The 20,035-nt window shown below is 41.4% G+C and overlaps 2 protein-coding genes across 4 annotated transcripts; one reads left to right on the forward strand and one right to left on the reverse strand.

Moving 5' to 3' along the window:
- Nucleotides 1-780: 780 nt before the first annotated feature.
- LOC140311748 (angiopoietin-related protein 4-like) lies at nucleotides 781-3,670 on the forward strand. The gene is made up of 7 exons (XM_072389250.1): nucleotides 781-1,332; nucleotides 1,495-1,605; nucleotides 1,721-1,808; nucleotides 2,328-2,441; nucleotides 2,557-2,652; nucleotides 2,743-3,018; nucleotides 3,157-3,670. Exons 1-7 carry the CDS (start codon nucleotides 796-798, stop codon nucleotides 3,336-3,338), a joined length of 1,404 nt encoding a protein of 467 aa, XP_072245351.1. The 5' UTR covers nucleotides 781-795; the 3' UTR covers nucleotides 3,339-3,670.
- Nucleotides 3,671-5,726: 2,056 nt separating this feature from the next.
- On the reverse strand, nucleotides 5,727-20,000 carry LOC140311746 (dipeptidyl peptidase 9-like). Of its 3 annotated transcripts, none has more exons than XM_072389248.1 (21): nucleotides 19,857-20,000; nucleotides 17,227-17,317; nucleotides 16,590-16,834; nucleotides 14,717-14,829; nucleotides 14,341-14,514; nucleotides 13,658-13,826; nucleotides 13,458-13,568; nucleotides 13,140-13,268; nucleotides 11,927-11,988; nucleotides 11,727-11,827; nucleotides 11,393-11,570; nucleotides 10,962-11,121; nucleotides 10,579-10,658; nucleotides 9,994-10,164; nucleotides 9,271-9,406; nucleotides 8,998-9,143; nucleotides 8,521-8,667; nucleotides 8,208-8,360; nucleotides 6,686-6,828; nucleotides 6,078-6,189; nucleotides 5,727-5,849 (listed from the first exon to the last, which is right to left on the reverse strand). In XM_072389248.1, the coding sequence occupies exons 2-21, from the start codon at nucleotides 17,280-17,282 to the stop codon at nucleotides 5,757-5,759; spliced, it is 2,679 nt and encodes an 892-aa protein (XP_072245349.1). In that variant the 5' UTR covers nucleotides 17,283-17,317; nucleotides 19,857-20,000; the 3' UTR covers nucleotides 5,727-5,756. The 3 variants fall into 3 exon arrangements, with proteins under 3 accessions (XP_072245349.1, XP_072245348.1, XP_072245350.1); XM_072389247.1 differs by having other exon boundaries at nucleotides 19,840-20,000; XM_072389249.1 differs by lacking the exons at nucleotides 5,727-5,849; nucleotides 6,078-6,189; nucleotides 6,686-6,828; ... (6 more) ...; nucleotides 10,962-11,121; nucleotides 11,393-11,570 and having other exon boundaries at nucleotides 11,726-11,827; nucleotides 19,840-20,000.
- Between the last annotated feature and the right edge of the window lie 35 nt (nucleotides 20,001-20,035).

Here is a 20,035-nt window from a genome sequence, read left to right on the forward strand (position 1 = left end):
TGTGTTTCAGTGTATTCCAGTCAGGACAGTGTGTAGTGTGTAGTGTCTGGGAGTGTGAATGTGTGTGATTTGTAGGATTTTGTTGTCAGGAATGAGTGTGTAAAAAGCCCAGAGGGTTAACCTTTCCCCTACTTCTCACAGCGACTCCTCCGTCTGAATTTTCCCCTGCATTCCTCTTCTGCTTCTCTCAGAGATAAACTGCAAACTCCGGCTATCTGTGTTTTCACTTGAGAGGTCAAAAAACCTCAGTCATTAGTGATTTCAGTTATCAGTGAACTGTGTTAAGGATGTAAAAGTAGTACATTTTAAGGATAAGACATGCATGTTGAAGGTGGTTGTATGCGTCTGTCAGATTGAAAGAGAAAAACAAATCACACTTGTTAATGCAGGTCAAAGAGTGTTTTAAGCACAAATAAAATCTGCAATGATGCCTTAATTCCTTTATCAGACGAATACTGTCTGATACTAATCCTATACTGCTAAATGTCTGGGTTCTAACATCCCAAACTTTATTTCAAGTCATGCATGAGCTAATATGATAACTCGGGTGGCCACAGAGCTGTAACATGTGGGAAAGCATTTCATAAAAAAATAAAAAAATAAATTAAACAAACAATCACATTCCTGCATTACTAAATGTTTAACTAAAAATGTAGACCTTTCATTGCATCATGGCCCAAGTCCTACCTATAAAAATCTTTCTCCACCCCTGAACACCACCCCCTTCCTCCTCCACCTTCAAACAGCCAATCAGAGGAGCTCTCATCCTCAGCGCCGAGCTATAAAAACCTCGCAATGCCATTCAGCGGCACACAACAGACAGAGACACAAGAAACGCTTATCTCAGAAAAAGCCAAAGATACAAAGATGAAGATGCCACAGCTTCTCATCCTCATCTTGACCATTTTGGTGCACGCAGGGGCTGGTTTCCCCACAGAGAGAGGAAGACGGGAAAAACAGGCTTCCTGGGACGATGTGAACGTGGTGGCCCATGGGCTTCTGCAGCTTGGACAGGGCCTCAAAGAACATGTGGACAAGACCAAAGCCCAGATGAGAGACGTGAGCGGCAAACTGAGAGCCTTCAACAGCACAGTGGCTGAGCTGGAGAGGAAGCAGCAGGAGCAAGGTGACGCTCTGAATTCCAGAATCAAGGAGGTGGAGGAAAAGGACAGGCTGCTGGCAGAGCTGGCGGAAGAAGTGAAGGTGAACGTTGGGGAGGTGAAAAAGCAGACAGAGGACATCACCTCCAGGATGGACAGACTGGAGGAGGTGCTGACAGGGCCGACACTGGATAGTAATGACAGCGATCACGCAGGAGTTTCATTAATTCAGGTGTGTAAAAATAATGCTTTCATGCTCTGTGAGGTTCCTCCCAAACCAGATATTGAAATCTAGAATATTTGAAAAGTAAAAAAAAAAAAACAGAAGCACCTGCACGTCTTCCTCAATGCTGTGAAGCTGATGTGATTCTTTTTTTCCCGCTACTGTTTCCAGAGGTTGATGGCAGCTCAGAACAGACGTATCGACCATCTGGTGGAGAAAATCCAGCAGCAACAAGACAAGCTCGAGAAACAGAGTCTGCACCTGCAAGCCCTGCAAGCCAAGGTCAGTTACAAGACATCAGAATACGTCCTCTCACAAGACTGCCTCAAAGAGATGTAGTTCTGCTTACTGTTTTTAACGTGGAGGTGGTTTAATCTTGTGACTGTGTTCTCTGCAGGTTGCACATAAAAGAATGAAATCACACAAACGGAGAGACGAAGAGATGGCACTGAGGGACGGGGTCGAGCAAATCCAAGCTGAATCAGGTAACCTTTCCACTGTATTAACCTAAAAAAACACAACTGAACCCTGTAGCAGGGAACACCTTAAATGATTGACAATTTTAACAAGACAGCTGGCAAAATAGTTTAGACCTTTGGAGAGCTGAAACATTAACAGAGATAAAGCTCAACTTCCAATCATTCATCCTGTAGTTTACACAAACTAACAAGAAGCCACATAAGATGAACGGGAAAACCACCACCAAAAAATGACTTTTTTTCCTTTTCTTTTCCTTTTTTTACTACAAGATGCGAGGTCACACATATAGAAGCTAGAGATAGGTCAAAAAGTGGCATAAGAGCAAATCAGTTCACCTTTGCACCTGACTATATAATTTTGACATGCTGACAGAGCTGTTCAAATACAGTCCAAAGATCAGAGAAAATGAGGACAACAGCTTTTAAAACACACCCACTGTACAGTACTGGCTGAAAAATAATCTTTTACCAGTCTGCAGCAGGTCACAGAATCTGATTGAGTTTTCTTTGACTTGTTGTTTTCAGGTTTGACCCGAGACTGTCATGACCTGTTTGTACGAGGGCAGCGAATCAGCGGCGTCTACACGATCCAACCCGAGAACTCACAGCCCTTCAACGTGCTCTGTGAAATGACCTCAGGTGAGTCAGATGGTGACTTTGATCAGTGTCTATAATCGTCAAAGTGGAGATGTGTACCTCAATGAAAAAGCAGATTGCATCTTTAGCTAAACTGTTTCCGGTGTTCTCTGTGCAGACGGTGGATGGACCATCATCCAAAAACGTGAGGATGGATCCCAAAACTTCAACCAGATGTGGGACACCTACAAGAAAGGCTTCGGCACCCTCAACGGTGAGATTAAACTTCCATCAGAGAATAAGATTAATGCGCATAATTGATCTGCTGTCAGGAAAAATAACCTTGTATTTCCTCATTTCTCAGGCGAGTTTTGGTTGGGTTTGGACAACATCCACTCCCTTTCCAAACAGGGCCAGTACATCCTGCAGGTTGAGCTCTCTGATGAAACTGGAAAGCAGCAAGATGCTCGTTACAATTTCCACCTTGACGGCGAAGACAAGATGTTCGCTCTTCACCTTAAGCAGGAGTCTGGGGATCAGGAGAAAGATATGACCACTGGAGCTTCTGGTCTTCCCTTCTCCACAGCTGACAGAGATAATGATCTCTCTGTAGACGTCAACTGTGCTGAGCTGCTCTCAGGTAAGACTGCTTCTTTAAAATCCTTCCTGAAATTCACCCAAATCACACCCCCCCCCAAAAAAGAGACTTTAATCAAGAGTTTTGTGAAATTAAGAGCCAGTGGCAGTCCCTTTACAAAAATTCTCCTTTTTGTTGCAGGTGGCTGGTGGTTCAGCAGCTGTGGTCAATCAAACCTCAATGGGAAATATCCCAGACGGCCCAAGCATCACCAGAGACGGCACTCCAGAAGACAAGCGATGTTTTGGTCGATCGCAGACGGACAGAGCAGCTCTCTGAAGACCACTCTTCTCAAGATTGCACCGGCATCAATGAGCCAATAAGCCCGTCTCAGCGCCTCAGAAAAACCGGACTGCAGAGAAAATGAGTTTTAGACTTTGATGCTGAACTACTGATGAGCTGAAAGCAGGAGCTGCAATGTGCACATTACTGGCCTCCTGATGCACTGATGATTATTTATATGCAGTGCATATGAGAACTCAATGTCTAAGTGGACATGTTTGGTCACATTGACTGTGACATTATTCCCTTTATGAGGGTTTTACTATGTTTTTACATTGATATTGTACAGTTTTTTACGTTAAACATTTGATCACAACTTGAAGCCTATGTGTATGAAGTGGTTGAAAATAAACGTTTTAAATTATAAAGAAAAGCCGGTTCTGTGTTTTCTGTGAGTTTATAAAGACATGGAAATAGATTTTACACTTGAATCAGTTTAGCTGTATATTTTAGTTAAGCTCTGAATTACAGATAAGACAGTTAAATCATGAGTTGTTCAGCCATTGCTTTACATTTCAAGCGTTTAATCGATTTGGTGCAAAATTTCCTTTGTGGAGAAAAAGGTCCAAAGCTCCATCATCTGTACCTCAGAAGCCAGGCACTTTTTCCACATTTATATTTACACCATTCAAACAGAGCAAACAATGCTAAATCAAAGACTAATTTGGATCAGGTGGAAGCCAGTGATGATGCATCTGTATGCTGCGAAAATTTAAAAAAAGCTTAAAGCGACCCCTGCAGCAGATCACCACCACTACAATAAGGAGCTTTTTTGTGTGAATTATCATCGATCATCTGTGACCAAAAGATCCAACTACAATATGGATTTTGCTTGGATATGAAAGAGGGGGGTTCATGTTACCACCTGGGACTGCTGGGGATAAAGCTTTATACAGCCACAGGAAAATGCAAATATTAAAAGAGTGCTCTGGATTTTAGGAACTGATGAAAAACCATCCAATAAAAACAGATTTGATATGAGTTTTTCAACCCAGTCCTGATGTTGTAAGTGGCACAGATTTCCAAGCTCTTTGAGCTAAATGAGTAGTTTTTAGATAACTTTGTGTCTCCCATTTATTTATTGGGATAATTCAATTTGATTTGGTTCTAATCAGATAACTTTAATCCTGTTTTGGCTCTGTGGCGTTAGACTGAAACACACGTATCAAAACATCCAACTCACCACACACGACTATCTGACGTCTCGGGAATATCATTTATCAGCTTTATTTCCCACTTCATCATCACTGAAATCTTGTGGTAAATAAAGGAATAAATAACCTTAAAACAAGACTTTGAAAAAGATTGTTCACTTATGTTTATTTCTTCAATATCAGAGTACATCTTACCATGTACAGATCATGGGAGCTCATCTAACAGATGCTCATCGGACAGTAACAAGGCATTTTATTGTCATGGATCCTTTGACAGATTCCCTGATATAAATTCATTTGTGAGCAGGTGCTCTTAAACTCTTAAACTCAAGGCACCTCAGACTGCCAACCTGTCAATTGTCATCTTATAGGTCAGTTTGTTGGCACCAAGGCAGACATGTGCTGTGCAAAGGTCCTCAGCAGCAGAAGAAAAGAGAAGCTCCTCAGAAAGTTAAAGCAAACGACCAAGAGAAACAGCAACAGGTCGCTACATATTTCCACCATCTATGAATTCTTAAGAACCCACAAAAGGTTTTGTTTCTTTTTCTTTTGCCCATAATTTTACCCGATAAAAATGCTGCATGAATCTTTTTTTCTGGTATAACCACATATAAAATAATCTATGACAGCACATGAGACAAATCTCAAAGTAAAAACACTACAAAGTGTTAAGGGTTGCACATATGCTCTTAAAGAGCTTTACATTTGCTAACTTCACACCAGTGTTTATCCACAAAGAGAACAGTGATACATTGGATTCCACACACAAAAAAAGGAATGGCATCAAACAAGAAAAGAGAAGAAGGTCCACACATTATATTTTTTCCACTGCTAATGATGCTTTCCTCTTTCTGGTGCAGCAAGCATAATTGTAAACGCGAATCATTGTTGTTCCTCGAAGAACCATCACTGCTGCTCCAGAAAGCTCCACCCCTCTTCTTTTTAAGTGAATAGCACCCTCTCCTGGTTCAGGGGCTTCAAGCAATCCATCAATTTTCACTGTCAAATGCAGCTCAAAGGCTACCAAAAGCCTATGTAATGATTTTCTTACTCATGCAGGTTATATATTGACATCTTAATCTTGTAATGTTTTTTGTTTTTTTCATGCTAAAGAATCTTTAAAACTGAGGATCAAGGTGTGACAAGGTTTGGCGTAGCTTGGATTCAAAAGATTACAAAAAAATGATCAAGCGAAATCAGAGTTAATGACAGGTTTGGATGACAGGTGGAATGTGAAAAAGGAGGTGAGGTGAGGAGAGGTGGGTAGGAGGCGAGGAGACGAAGATCAGTGTGTGGAAAAGCTTATCAGAGGTTCTGCTGGAGGAAGTGCAGCAGCGTAATCTCATAATGCTCTCCGGACTCCGGACACCTGATGCTGTGGCGCTCGTTGGGATAAACCTGGAGCGATGGGGAAACACCACCACAGACAAATGTCACTGAGGGATTCCAGCATGTTAGATTTCCCCCCACACACCCAAACAAAACTCAAGAGTTAAAAGGCTAAAAGATGTTCCTTACACTACAAACATTAACATAGTTTTTATTGTTCTAATACTTCCTTCAGACTAAAACCATTTTCATCAGTCTTAACTAAAACCCATACCCATCATCAGTGAATCATGGTACCTGCAGGCTGTATGGTTTTCCTGCTCGGATAAGCTGCGACACCAGGAAGTTAGTGTGGAAAAAGTGCACGTTCTCATCTAGAAATCCATGCAGGATCAGCAACCTGTTGGGCCTGTGTAGAGCACAAAGATGCACACTCTTAGTTTCTGCACTTGAATACCGTTTCCATATAAGTGTCAAGCGAATCTGAAGCAAACTTTAGAAATAGCACCTTATCCATTAATTGGTGGAGAGCAAATAAGCTGGGCTACATGGTGCAGGTTGTGTTGTGGCTGCTACTTGGAAACAAAACTAAAAGGAAGAAGACTGAAACTAAACTTGTTGCTCCGTCCACATACAAGATGAACATGGAGAGATGTCTTCAGGAATCTTTTCAAATGGGTATGATGTGATTATTCTTTTATGTCAGCAAGTCATGACCATGTTTATTCTTTGGAAGCACAAAGAGCTGCTGGTTCATATGAGTAAAAGAGTTGCTTTACTGGATCCTGTTTGTGGTGTTTGCTGTTTTATCTGTTAAAGACATTGATGGAAACATACCATACAGACATGGAAAGGAGAAAAAAAAAACAAAACCATACAATGTAGTTAAAAAGAATAGCTCTCACTCGCTGGGAAGTCTGTCGACATGCAGGGCGACTGAGCACTCTTCGTATCCCTTCTGGTTTTTGTCCGGTGTGTCCAAATACCGCTCTGTGTAGCCGGTGTCGTAGGCCATCCACAATGTCACCGGAGCTCCTGCAATGGCAACCTAATAAACAGACAGGAGGACAAACAAAGCCTTTCCTTTTACCTGCTGTCACTGCCAACTCAAAAAGTTTGAGAAAACTACGCAGACATTTTATTTTTGGGCCCATATACCTGAAAATATGACACTCATTCACTCACAGAAACGTATGTCACTATACAAAGTTTCCCAGCTCATTTTCTCATCGTCTCTGCCAAACTTCAACTTCAGACAATAACGCATTTCCTGTACCTTGAAAATGGGAAGCTGAAATCTTTTGCTACTGCTTTTTGCTTTGATATTAACATCAAATATCACCATTAATTATATAGTTCACTTAACTGAAGAAATAAATGAGTTACTAATGTTCTACAAGTATTTTGTTACGGTTTTAAAAAAAAGAGTTCTTTTAATTTTTTTACCAGTCAGAAGGTAGAAATTTCCATTTCCAATTTAGACTTGAATGCACCGTCAGTACAGCACTGGTAGCAGTTGCTATAAAAATAAACATCGGTGAAGTATTGTCCACATAAACTCACATAAGTTCTTAATGTCAGCCACTAAAGACTTGAACAAAACAGAGAGGAAGGGAGCAAATTTATGGAGCCGATATATGACATAGATGAGTTATTATGACACGAGTTCTCAGTGGTGTCATAACCAGCCAACGGCAGTTACATTCTGTGGTGCCTGTTTGAACAACTCGGCCTGTTCCAACACATGACTTGTGACGAGACTGTGCCTAAAAGAGGGATCAGCAGTGTGTCAGATGTCCATGGTCGAACCGCAGAGGAGCAAAACGTAAGATTAAAATTTGTTTAGTGTGTTTGGTGTGTTGTATGAGCTCTTCGGCTATTTACTGTATGCTCTCTTGTAACAGAACAACGTGCTCCAGGGGTAACAGAGTAAAACAGATCTCAAAAGAGTTCGAAACTGAGGAAGAGAGGAGCAGAGTCTACCTTAAAGTGATCAGCCTGAATAAAGGTTAACATTAATGGAAGAAAAAGAAGTTGCTGTGCTGTCTTTAGTATTCAATTTTGACCCAAGAATGTCACAGACTGTTCATTCAGCCCTCAGGAAGCTTGTGAAAAACAGGACATAATACTCTCTTTTGAGGGTAAAGCTATTAATAGTGGCATAGAAGTGACAGCTAAAGTAGCTATTAGGGCGTAGCTCCTGCTTTAGTATACTTGTTAGCATTTATTTATCTACTATTGCCTTTATTTATGTGCTTTCAGTCACAGGGTCTAAAAAAAACAGATTAAAGTCAACACAGAAAACTCATAAAGTCGAGAATACAGGCAAATCACTTAAACTGCAAAGTGTTTCCACTGACCCATCAGCTGCTGCAGAATATGTAAACTGGAAAAAAGAATCCCCAATAAAAAAGTAGAAGTTTTGACCTTGAATATGTCAGGTTTGTGGATGAGGCCCATGAGGGAGAGGAAGCCTCCGTATGACCAGCCGTGGATGGCAACGCGACTCAGGTCCACAAACTTATACTTGTCAGCTATGTAGTGCAAACCCTCCACCTGGTCTTCAATCTCCACCTGACCCTGCATGGAGAAAAGCAGAATTCTCACACATTACAACATCCTCTACTGTCATTTATACTCAATATGTACACATGAAGCAGATTTCTGTTCAGAACAGTAAAAAGGCAGACTGTTACAAGTCAGTAGATCTCTGCGTCTTTGCGCTCAATGTGACATTTACCATCTTGTCCTGAACAGCTCCCTCAAACTTGAGTCCTCGCTGGCAGGAGCCCCGTCCGTCGATAACCAGCACAACGTATCCAAGAGACGCCAGTGTGCTCAACCTCAGGTACTTCACTCCTTTATAAGAGTTATTTACTAGTTGCACCTGAAAGAACACAACATGTATGTATATATATGAGTTATTAAGACTCTTTTCTCATCTCCATTGGACAACATGGAAAAGTTAGACAGGGCTGCCTTACACTGCAAAACCTTTAATCCAAAAAAAGGCCATCTGCCACAGAGTAAAACAGTTGAAAAACAGCAGCTATGCTAACGGTCACAGCTGTAAAATACACAAGGAGACTGAACACCAAATAAACTCATCTTGTTAGAACAGTGGAGTTCAGTTACACTCTGCTTGAATACTTAAAAAATATATAAACAAAACAATCCTGCTTGTGCTTCACAGAATTTAAATGGAAAGAGACTGAACCTGGGGGCCGCCGTAGACAAAGACGACAGTGGGATGCTTCCTGCCAGGAACCACGTTCTGTGGTTTGTACAACATGCCGTACAGCTCGAAGCCCGACTTCCCTGTGAAGCTGAAGATTTCTGGAGGGATGGCGTCAAACTGGTAACCTGGAAACAAAGAAAAACAGCACAAAAGAAAATAACCTTTATATAACGTAATCACAAAGATTTTTGAAATGCAAACAATCAAATATGGCTGCCAAACAAGGTTTAAATGTTAACATCAAATCAGTACCAGCTGACTCCATCATGCTCGCCCAGAACTCAGGCTCTTTGTGCAGGGGGTCGCTGTCTGAGCCAATCAGCTTGTAGATGTGAACACAAGGAGCGGTGGTCAAGCTGCTGTAATGGCTGATAAACATGTCAAATGTCTGTGTGAAAGAAAAGAGACGAGTCGGTGTTAATCAATGCGCAGCATTTTAACATCTCTGTTTGAATCCACGAGGAAAAACAAAAACAGAATAACTAAAAAGAAGCTGAGAGCAAAGCTTTTATTTCAGTGACACTAAAGGATGATATTTCGCACGTCAGATATTTGTCAGATATTTTGGTCATATTATCTGACTGTTTCAGAGGAAACAAACAGGTCAGCACTTAATCTCAACACGGAGACTCCCTGCAAAACACTTAAAATTAACAACTTTATATTTACAATTATGTCAGCTTTTCCAGACTGCATTGTAGCTGGGGTCAGTGAAAAGCTTCCTTTCCACCAGAGCTGGATAAAATGAACATTTTCAAATGTCAACAAACAAATGCACTGTCCCACTAAGCTGCTAAACTGTTCTACTGGCTCTGAAAACACACGACTACTGTTAGATAACCCATGGTACTTTCTGCTGCCAATGAAAACAGCCAGGAAAAGGGCAAACCTCCCTTTTCATCGTACTTTATTAACTTACACTGTAAGTCATTCATGTAAGCACACAGTGAGAGGCATGATTTGGTGCTGGAATACCTGGCTCACGGAGCAGCTGTGGGAGAAGCCGGGTTTGGTGAGTCTGACGATTTCACCCGGGGACTCGTAGCTCACCACGTACAGGTGGTGCTCCAGAGGAGAGTCTTTGGTGCCCTGGAAGTAAACCAGCTTTGCCACTTCGTCCACCCAAATCTGAGGACTGCAAGAACGCTGCATAAAGAGAGCAGAGACAGAAAAACTGTTTTTGCAGAACTTTTGCAGGAGAAAGGGGTCCGTTTTGTAACTTGTATATCCACCTTCTGTGTGGCTTACTGAATACCCAACGGAAACATTCAGGTTCTATTTGTCAACTAACAGCTGCAGCGCTAGTTTTTCACATGGTGTGAAAGTTTGGTTGTGGACACAGAGGACTCGGAACCCTGTTGCTGTGAGGCGACAGTCCATGTGCAGCCCCCCACTCGTAAATCAACGACAGAAAATATCTTTTTTTTTATTAATACACAGCCTGTATTCGATGAAATGCATGTGGCTATGAAGCAGCACATTTCAATTGTTATTTGTAAAAAACATTAAAGTTGTCGGCATTAGTTGTAAACATTGAACAGACGTGTGCGCAGGGCTTACTTTTGCTCCATGATTAGCCAGCACCTCCCACTCTCCACTGGTCACTGTCACCTCCTCTTTCACTGGACACTTGAAATCATCTAATTGCAGAGGAGCAAAGACGCCACATGAGCAGATTGACCAAATGAGGCGTCAAAGTCCAACTAACATTGAAATGAGAGCTAAAATAGCACAAAAGCACATCTACTTTTAAAACACATATAGACTGCACCAACAGAACCAACAGAACAAATAAAATAAATCTTTATCAAAACCTAGAGGAAACAACAATATTTTAACAGTAATGGTTGAGGTAAACTGTAGGGTTTTGACTTTGAATTGAATTTTTATACGTCTCACTAATGAATGTGTGACACCAGCCTGTGCTCTTTGTGTGGTGTTACCTTCAGAGTGTGTGTAGCCTTTAGCCCAGTTAAAGCTGCCCCGCTGTAACACTGAGGTGATCTTATACAAGTGGCAGAAGCCTGTCTTGGACTCATTTACTGTGATAAAGGTGATCTCATCATCACTGGTTTGGGCGAAAGGATGGAAGATGTCGTGGACCTGTAGTACAAACAAAAATAAAAGTTTTTGGTCTTTTTCCAACTGAAAGCTGCTCAAAGCATGTCTGGTTTCCAGTAACAATAACTAAAAACCGCACCAGAGACGGCCAAATAAGAAGCAACTGACACAAACATCACAGCTATTTGCTTAAATCTGCTTCTCCACGACTCACACGGATGAGAAACATCCAATCTGCATCAGACATGAGAGGAAACTAAAGTGGGAAACCAGCTGAACAAGAGCCTGAAACAAACGTGCTGTTGGACCTCACATTGATCCAGATATCGCTGGTCTCTTGGTAGATGATGAAGGGTTGGACTGTGTCTCCCAGGGCCTCCAGGCTTTCTTGTCTTTTGGCTTCGTCCTGATTCGCAGGGATGAAGAGTGCAGGAGGAAGCAGGACTAACTGGAGATGCTGCTGCCGTCGGTCCATCATGACCACCCACGCACTGACACACACACAGAGAGGAAGAGCTGTGACGGGTGGGAACTTCAGCATCTACAGCTTACTGGTACCATGTTATCTAATCCTGGGCAATGAGACTGTGGGTGGTTTTTTTTTTAAATATCAGGTTTTTTTCCTTATACTTAGAAAGGAAACTTACTAACGACCGTCTTTTGTCCATCCAGCTCTGGTGATGTACTCGATGTTGGGAAACAGGCTGGTAAAGGGAGCAGCCAGCTCTTTCTCTTGTGTGCTGACAATCTGACAGAGAACAACACCAAGCACAGGTAAGAACAGAGCATCGAAGTGTTCCCTGCGAGTGTGTCATAACACCGTATAAACAACATAATGAGAACTCACTTTTCCAAGATTGTCTATCCTTATTTCTGCTATCTTGAGAGTGATATCAGGATTTTTGCTGCCTGGAAATGAAATTTTTCAGAGTTACACCTGAAAATATGAGCAAGAGCTGTCAAACCTTACAGATGTAAACACAAGGGCAGGAAACGAGTAAACAGCAGGGCAAAAATACTAAAAAAAATAACAAACACGTATCCACATTTAGAATTAGTGTTAACAGACTGAATGACACAATAAAAAGGACATGTATAAACATTAGAAAGAATTAAACATGCAGGGCGGGGCGGCCGAGCCCGCATTACTCTTTTTCTTTCTGTAGGGTAGAAAGGAAGAATCGGCTGTCGAAGTTGTGACATGACTGAAAAAAACAAGTTTAACCTGGACGCAGTGCTCTGTCCCGACGCGTCCTATTGAATCTGCTTATCAGCTGCCTGACATTGCTTCTCATTTTTGGGAGCCTTGGTGTGACTTTTTCCAACAGACTGTTCAACATCTCCCAACTCAGCTCGAGTCAGAGCTGGAAGCTGTTACTGTTCAGGTGCAGCAACCAGGCGAAGCTCAACTCTCCAAACCACCGTTTCAGAGGATTCAGCTTATTTATGTATTTTTGTATCTGTCGCTTAAAAAAAGACATGTTGAATCTGAACGAATATATATTGAATGAATATATGCAGCCTGTTGACTGCAGTTCATCTGCTCCTTGTCCTCATCAGTATTAGATTGACAGATACGTCTTGTATCTAAGTCTACAGTTGGAAAAACTAACTAATTCCTACATATACTTTACGTGACCTAGCAATTGGTGCCAAATTATCATCACTGATAGACACAGACCAAAATAATCCTACAGTGTTAGGTGGGAAGCCAAAAAAAGAAGTGCCTGTAAGTGCAATACCACAAACATGGTGACAAAAATGGCAACGAGAGCTTAACTGGAGGATTCAAAACAGAAATTCTCAAAGCAATGGTTGATATCACAGCTGCTTTGTCTATGTGGTCTATGATCCAACACCGACTGGCTCAATAAGACTTACAGACATCCTCTTAGTATTAAATCTGCTTGGTATTAGTTAAACAGCTGTGACTGACTCAGGAGAGGTCAGATGGCATTTTGTCAGAGCAAATGATACATGAGCATTCAGGTCCTCCTAATTCCAAGGCTAGATTACTTGGGCATCACAGAAAGAAAAGAAGTTTTCCTGTGTCTTCACACCTGCACGTGGATATCTGTACACATCTGTCTTGCGCTCCTCCAGAGCCGGCGATGGGACATGGATGATCTCCACCTCAGACTCGTCCACCTCCTCATACAGAATTTGCAGAGTCTTACCACCATCCGGCTCTAATCCAAAGAGAAATGACAATAAAGTTAATTATTATAAAAAAATATTTGTCTTTGGAAGACACTAACATGACTGCTCACTAAAGACCATGTTTGTGAGTGTTGCTAAACAACATGAAAGTAGTCACGTTGCAGTCTTATGGTTATTAGCAGAATTGTCAATAACTGCGAAAACAAAGTCGTGTTCACCTTCAGTAGCAGCTGGAGACCACCAGTATCCAGTGAAGCGATCAAATTCTTCTTGAGTGACAAAAGTGGCCACACCAGCAGATTTAGGGTCCTCCTTTGGGTTATCAATACCTACAATGAAAACATGCAAAAAGGAAACACTGTAGTGGGATTCAGACTCATGGTGCAGGTCGAGGGTGTCGACGGGATTCAGTCCTGACCTTTATGGCAGAAGGTGAGTCTCCTCTCCTCTGCCGTCTCTATATTTGTCACCCAAATGTCGTTGTTGTTGATGAAGCCGATGAAGTTGGAGTCCCCGGGGCAGATCTTGGGGTCCATGCGTGTCCCTGAGTTCTGGCTCTTGATCTCTGTGGGATTCATTGGAGAAGTCTGAAAAATGTTTCAAAAAGAACAGCAAATGTTAAGATATCTAAAGCCACAGCCTTAGACAGGATGAATCCAGAGGTGTCATCTTAGCTCCTTTTGGATTTATTTTCATGCATGCATGTGCAGCACTTACAGCAAATAAAATATGTACTGTGAACAACTCAGCTCTGTAAAAGACAAATCACTGAATGATCTAACGCCAAATTACCACAAACACAAATTAGTACATACATATTTAAAGACACCAAGCAAATGTTATATAATAAAAAGCTGGTGCTGAATGGAACTGTGCCAAGCAATGCATCAGCTATGATTAAACACTATATGAGAGGACAACAAGAACTCTGTCAACTTTATTAAGTTAAAACATTCTTATGGGGATCTAGAGAGAAAGAAATTGACTTAAAATACTCTATAACCCTCATTCTGTGGCCAAAAATTGTTGAGATGTAGCCAATCAGTCATGAGAGGTCTATAATTATGATACAAATTCTTATCTAACCATCCTTTAACTCACAATTAAACTGTTGTTTCCGCCATCGCGACAGTAGTACAGACTGCTGTTAGCCTGAAACAGGAAGAGGCCGCTGGGTCGGTCATAGTCATAGGAGGTGATGCCAGACACCCCCAAACGCTTCCTCTCTCGCAGCAGCTCCTCTTCTCGAGAGAAGGCCCCGTGGTGAGGGCTGGCCTGGGGTCAGGGGAGACAGGAGGACATACAACGTGACAACGCTGGCTGGTCAGAGTAGAGGTGAAAGAGAAACCTCACCATACTAAATTAAAGGGAAAATCCGTCTCTGTCTTCAGCGGCCAGTTGGCTTTTATATGATCAGCACCACACAGCGCGCCCACTATGTGGTCTCATAAGTTAGACCAGCAAAAACCCTCCTCACCTGAAAATGATCCAGCATCGGTTTCCATGACAGAACCAGCAGGGCATCTTTGCGGATCTTCTTGGGAATGTCTGAGTAGAGTAAGGCGTTTTCCCTGCTGGCATAAGGCATTCCTGTGAGGACAGACACCACAGCCAGAATCTGTAAGCATAACAAAGCTACCGTCTCATGCAGATGAGCTCAGGTTCAACTCATGATGAGATCAGAAGAGTTAAATTGGGAGCATCTGGATCATGTGTTCACTGTGCCTGTCGGGACCTGATCATAACATCAAAGTCATCTTTGATGCAAGTTATTCACCTCAAATGGGCGAAGTGAGATCACGGTGATCATGAACTCCGACTAACAAAGTCTACTGAGTGTATCCTGGAGCCTAAGCAAATGTTTGTGCATTAAACCAAGAAATTCTCTCAAGGAATTCAAGATATAATCTCGTTTCAGGAAAGACAACCTGAAAACAGAGTGCCTCCATGCTGACGATAGGATGAGACGTCTGAAGGTGGATTGTCCTGTGTTTTTCAATCTATTTCTTTCTGTTTTTAATCAGGTTTGGGTTCGTTACATTTCAGAATGAACAGGTGCAACAAATCAACAACAAATCTGGCAAAATAAGCAGCAGCAACATCAAAAGCTCGAGCAGAGTAACAAGGTCAGACTGCTCTTAACCCCAGCAGGACATCAGCGCTTTGACACATTTTCATTCTTACACCGTATAGGTTGCATGTCTGACATACTGTTGGAAAACTGAATTTTTTTCCTCCAATTTGACCCCAGTAAGTACAATAATATACAAATCAAACAGACAAAAATCACTAAATGGTGGCAACTTACCCCCTGGTAAGGGTGATCCACATTTTCTCAACAAAAATGGTCAAAGGCGCTGACAATCCAGTTCAGTAAAATTGAAAGCTATATCAATATTTTGGGCCGTGGCTTAGTGGTTAGAGTGGGTTGTCCAATAACCCGGAAGGTTGGCAGTTCAACTCTTGTTGAAACTGACAGCTGGAGGGGTGTCAGTCCACCTCCTTGTCACAGTCGAGGTGCCCCCCACCGCTCCAGTGTATGGCATCTGTCTCTATGAGTGTGTGACCCTGTGCATGTGCATGTGCATGTCAACAGGTGCCAACCTGGATGGGTTAAAAGCGAAGGACAAATTTTGTGTGTATGACAACAATGCCTAATCTTGATCTTGATGTTTTAAGACATGTTCACAGGCTTTAATAGCCAACTAGAATTTTTTTTACCAGGACATACTTAAAAAAAAAAAAACAGTGTAAAACAGGAGTTCAACCATCTGCAATTAGTCAGAGTAACACTAAGAGTGATTTGGAGCCTTTGGGAAAAGAAATTAGATTGTTAGTTTAAAATGAAAAAACTAAATGGTAGAAGTCAATAACCAAACTAATACAGTTGAACTTCTAAACTAAGCTGAAAATGCTATCAAACACTACAAGATCCTGCTCGACACAGGAGAGTACAGAAAACAAAAAAAAGAAACTCGGCCATTTTGCTAAAATTCTGTCCAATTCAGCTGTAGAAAAACAAATCTGCAAGATGTCCACGAAGCAAAATGCTGTTCCCTGTTTGAGCTCCACATTTTTTCCACCACACACTGACGAGAGCCACTGCAGCTCTTTGCAAACCAAAAGAACAGATGCAAGCTGGCAAATCTGACTCACCAGCTGCATCCACGGGTTATTAACAGATGCACACTACCCCCTAAAGTGACTGAATTTCCTCTTCAGCACATCAAGACCCACTAACAGCATCTTATCTGAGCTGGGAGTTACTCATTTCAGACATAAACTGTATAAAAATGACACTAAGCTATGGCATGTGATAACTTCAGACCTTGGCTGGGATCACTCCTTACCAAGATAGTAGATGCGGTGAGAGTGCAGGCTGGCCTCGTCTTTCTGGATGAAGTGGAAGTCATGTGGTGCCTTGCTGATAACCACGCCGGTGTTTTTGCGGCTGTTGTGGATGATCTTTCGCAGTCCGTCCCACGTATGCTTCTCCACCTGGAACTGGGTGGGATTTACGTCCTCCATTTCTACAACTTCTGTGCTGTCTGAGAGCTCGTCCACGCCTGTCATGGCTGCCAGTGCCTCTCTGACACTGTTGGCAGATCAGCTCACATCAGTCTACGGTCAAAGACTTCAAATTTACATTAAGAATGTGAAAACTAGAATGTGTGAACAGCATTCAGCTCAAAGCCACACAGTCTGACCATATTACATATGACTACTAACTCGCTCCTAACATTTTCTAATCATTTTGAGCAGCAATAACTGTATCAACCTCCTATGACCCAGGTACCCACACAGATACCCACACGAGGACATATTATTTTCATTAAAAAGTCCTTTTGTAGGCAACGCTTAGGTTTAATATTCATCAGATTCTACTCTACTTGAATTAAATGAAAGCTTGCTTTTCAAGACAAAGAAAAGGTAATAACTGATTTAAAATAAATGAAAAACTGGAAACAAATTCAGGTGGCTCCCTACCTTTCCTGGCCGTCTTCTGTTTTGTCCTCGATTTTCAGCCTCTTTACCTTGTGCATTAACTGTTCAACAACCTTGAACCAGACCTGACAGCCTGTAAAACACCAAAGTAGAGACATAAAAACTGAAGATATTTTTTTTTTAAAATAGATTTTTTTAAAAAAGGGGAGGGGTTCCAAAAAAAATGTCAAACTGTTTGCAGGAACTGCAGCAAGACACCTGGTTTAGCGAACGAGATCATTATCAACTGACAGGAATCGGCGTAGATCACACCCTGTGCTAAGCTCACATGCTAAGAGCAGTGAAAGTGGCACTGAGGGCGCAGCGTCGCCTTTGGCAGACATATCTATTCTGCTTCAAGGAGAAGCTGCACCTTCAGCTGCTCCTTCAGCTGCTCACTGCAGCACTTCTGAGTCAGATGCATGACTCTTGACGCTCGAACGCCGGTGTCACACCCGTGGCAAATTTTACACCGTTACTCCACATTTTGCGGCAGGATTTATCCTTCGGGCTCTGCTGCAGCCTGCGACCTAAATGAAGTGCAGGTTACAGAAAAGTTTGTGCCCGGAAAATGCAACAACAGCTATCTGCACAAGAAATGTGTCAACAACTGATTATAGTAGAGTGGGAGAGATTCTCTGGCTCAATAATATCTTTTGGTTGTGTACGAGACATCAGTGTGATTTACTTGTCATATATTTAGACTTACAGGTTAAAAAAAAATTGATATATATATATATATATATATCACAAGTTTTCTGGTTTGGTCTTCATATCTGGACACTGACACTATTCCTACCATTTAAGTTGTGTATAAATTGAGGAATTGCAGCTCATCAGGGGCTCAAATGTAATTATACAAAGCTGTTTTCTGGGCAGATATAGGCCATTGCTTCATTATATGCTATAAACTTTACCAGCTAATCAAGTACAAGGTCTGCAATCCATTTCAAGTGCAGTGTTGGAAAGTAGAAGCCGTTATTGTGTACCCGCAACATGCCGTCTACAATGCAATGAAATGAAAACTCAGTGTGAGTGAAATAGGTCATCTTTTGACCACTAGCTGAAGCAAAATAAGGACAGAAAACCAGTAGGAACATTATGAATGGCCAAAGCACCTGTTTGGTGCATTCTGAACAATGAAAACAACAATTGTGGATGACCGATGGATCCACGGTAAAGTGAAAAACACTTCAAAACACCCAGCCAGGTGAAGATCATCATTATCATCATCTTGGTAGACCACAAAAAAAAGGTTTAGTGAGAGCAAACACAGACCACAAGGTGCTAACTGTTCATTAACCTCAATAATAGAGAAACTAGACCAGTATTAGACATGTCAGAGCAGTTAGGAAACAGCACTTTTTGCACAACTAGTAACTATGGCCAAAAAACACTAAATCAAGAGTTTTTCCAGTTAAAGAATGTCAGTGACTACTGATCAACCTGAATTTGACTCAGTCAGGACAAAACCAAAGAAATTAAGACAAATAAACAAAAAACTGAAGACAGCTGCAGTAAAAGCAAAAAACACTATCACAAAGGAGCAAACCAGTTTGTTAGTAATGTCTGTTGGTTCAAGTCTTCATGTCACATTTTATGTAAAAGGATTATTTTCTAAAAAACAAAACATTTATAATATGGTTATGTTCACTGGTCCACTTCTATCTGAATCTTAGGTGTCTGTTTAAAACGTAATCCCCATAACAACCGAGGTTATTTCAGAACAAACCCTTCATTAAAAGCTCAACTTCTACATTTCAATTGGGCTTTATTGTCATTCTCGACTTTCAGTAGCGAATTAATTGGGAAAATAAGTCTAAAATCAGCGTCGTTCCACCATGAGCTTTGTTAAAGGAAAAATAAGTCAGTTTTGTATTTTTTGAGAGGATGTTAAGCGCTTCAGACAGCACAAAAACACGTCATCATCGTGTACAGGTGGAAAATACAGCTGAGCTGCTTTAATCATTGATTATAACCAACACTTGCTGGTCATTGTGTCTGCTTTCTGTTTCTGTTTCCATTTGTGCTACGCATGAAGATCGCCGGTTTGGGTTCATGTTTACACATGAACGTACGACCGCTGATGTGTGATTTAAATGACATCAGTTGACCACAGTTAAGTATTTTTTTTAATTAATATTTAACAGTGAACTTATTCAATCCGACACCTTACACGATGCTTTAATTAGACGCTGACAAAAGACTCGACTTTTTTCTGAACACTGCCCGTAAGTCCTACATTTCTAGCATCGTCCTCTTTGGTTTCTGCATTTTAAGGAATAATATAGCATCATGTATAAGCGGCGGTTAGAAGAGCAAACTGTTTCATTATTTCCGTTCTGACACATCTGCTGGTGAAGCTTCAGATTTAAGTTGCTAATTGATCAACATAAGTCATGATGTTGAGTGTTTTCTGTCCATAAAATCTGACAAACTGTCATTAAACAACAATCAAAAATCGCTGTGAATATTGTTCTTTGATTTGAATTCGGCAGATAGCCGCCCGTTCAGAAGCTAGCTAGCATATTACACACACACACACACACACAGACAGAGAGCAGATATTTGATGATACAAATCAAAAGAAGAAAATGTCAATTGTTTTTGGCTTACACTTTCTGCCCAGAGACCTTTAAAGTGTATATCCGTCTGTCGAATTAAGGTCTACGGTGAAAATGACGGCCAGAGTCTAAATAAATTGCACAAGTGAACTACTTTGCGGAGAGCAGGTAGCTGCTTAATGCTAATGTACGAGCAACGCGGAAATAGGCAGTTTGGAGGAATCACAGGTTACAAAATTAAACCTTTA

This window comes from Leuresthes tenuis, unplaced genomic scaffold (assembly GCF_036924035.1).
Source record: "Leuresthes tenuis unplaced genomic scaffold, fLeuTen1.0.hap1 SCAF_7, whole genome shotgun sequence".
NCBI classification, from domain to species: Eukaryota; Metazoa; Chordata; class Actinopteri; order Atheriniformes; family Atherinopsidae; genus Leuresthes; species Leuresthes tenuis.

What these genes read in the sequence shown, in the direction of transcription:
- LOC140311748 (XM_072389250.1), top strand. Translation starts at nt 796, where the DNA reads ATGCCATTCAGCGGCACACAACAGACAGAGACACAAGAAACGCTTATC. An exon ending in GCAAATCCAAGCTGAATCAG is followed by an intron (nt 1,809 to 2,327) that starts GTAACCTTTCCA and finishes TGTTGTTTTCAG; the next exon opens with GTTTGACCCGAGACTGTCAT. An exon ending in AGGCTTCGGCACCCTCAACG is followed by an intron (nt 2,653 to 2,742) that starts GTGAGATTAAAC and finishes CTCATTTCTCAG; the next exon opens with GCGAGTTTTGGTTGGGTTTG.
- LOC140311746 (XM_072389248.1), bottom strand. Translation starts at nt 17,282, where the DNA reads ATGCACAAGGTAAAGAGGCTGAAAATCGAGGACAAAACAGAAGACGGC. An exon ending in GGATAGACAATCTTGGAAAA is followed by an intron (nt 11,828 to 11,926) that starts GTGAGTTCTCAT and finishes GTTCTCTGTCAG; the next exon opens with ATTGTCAGCACACAAGAGAA. An exon ending in GAGCATGATGGAGTCAGCTG is followed by an intron (nt 9,144 to 9,270) that starts GTACTGATTTGA and finishes CTTTGTTTCCAG; the next exon opens with GTTACCAGTTTGACGCCATC.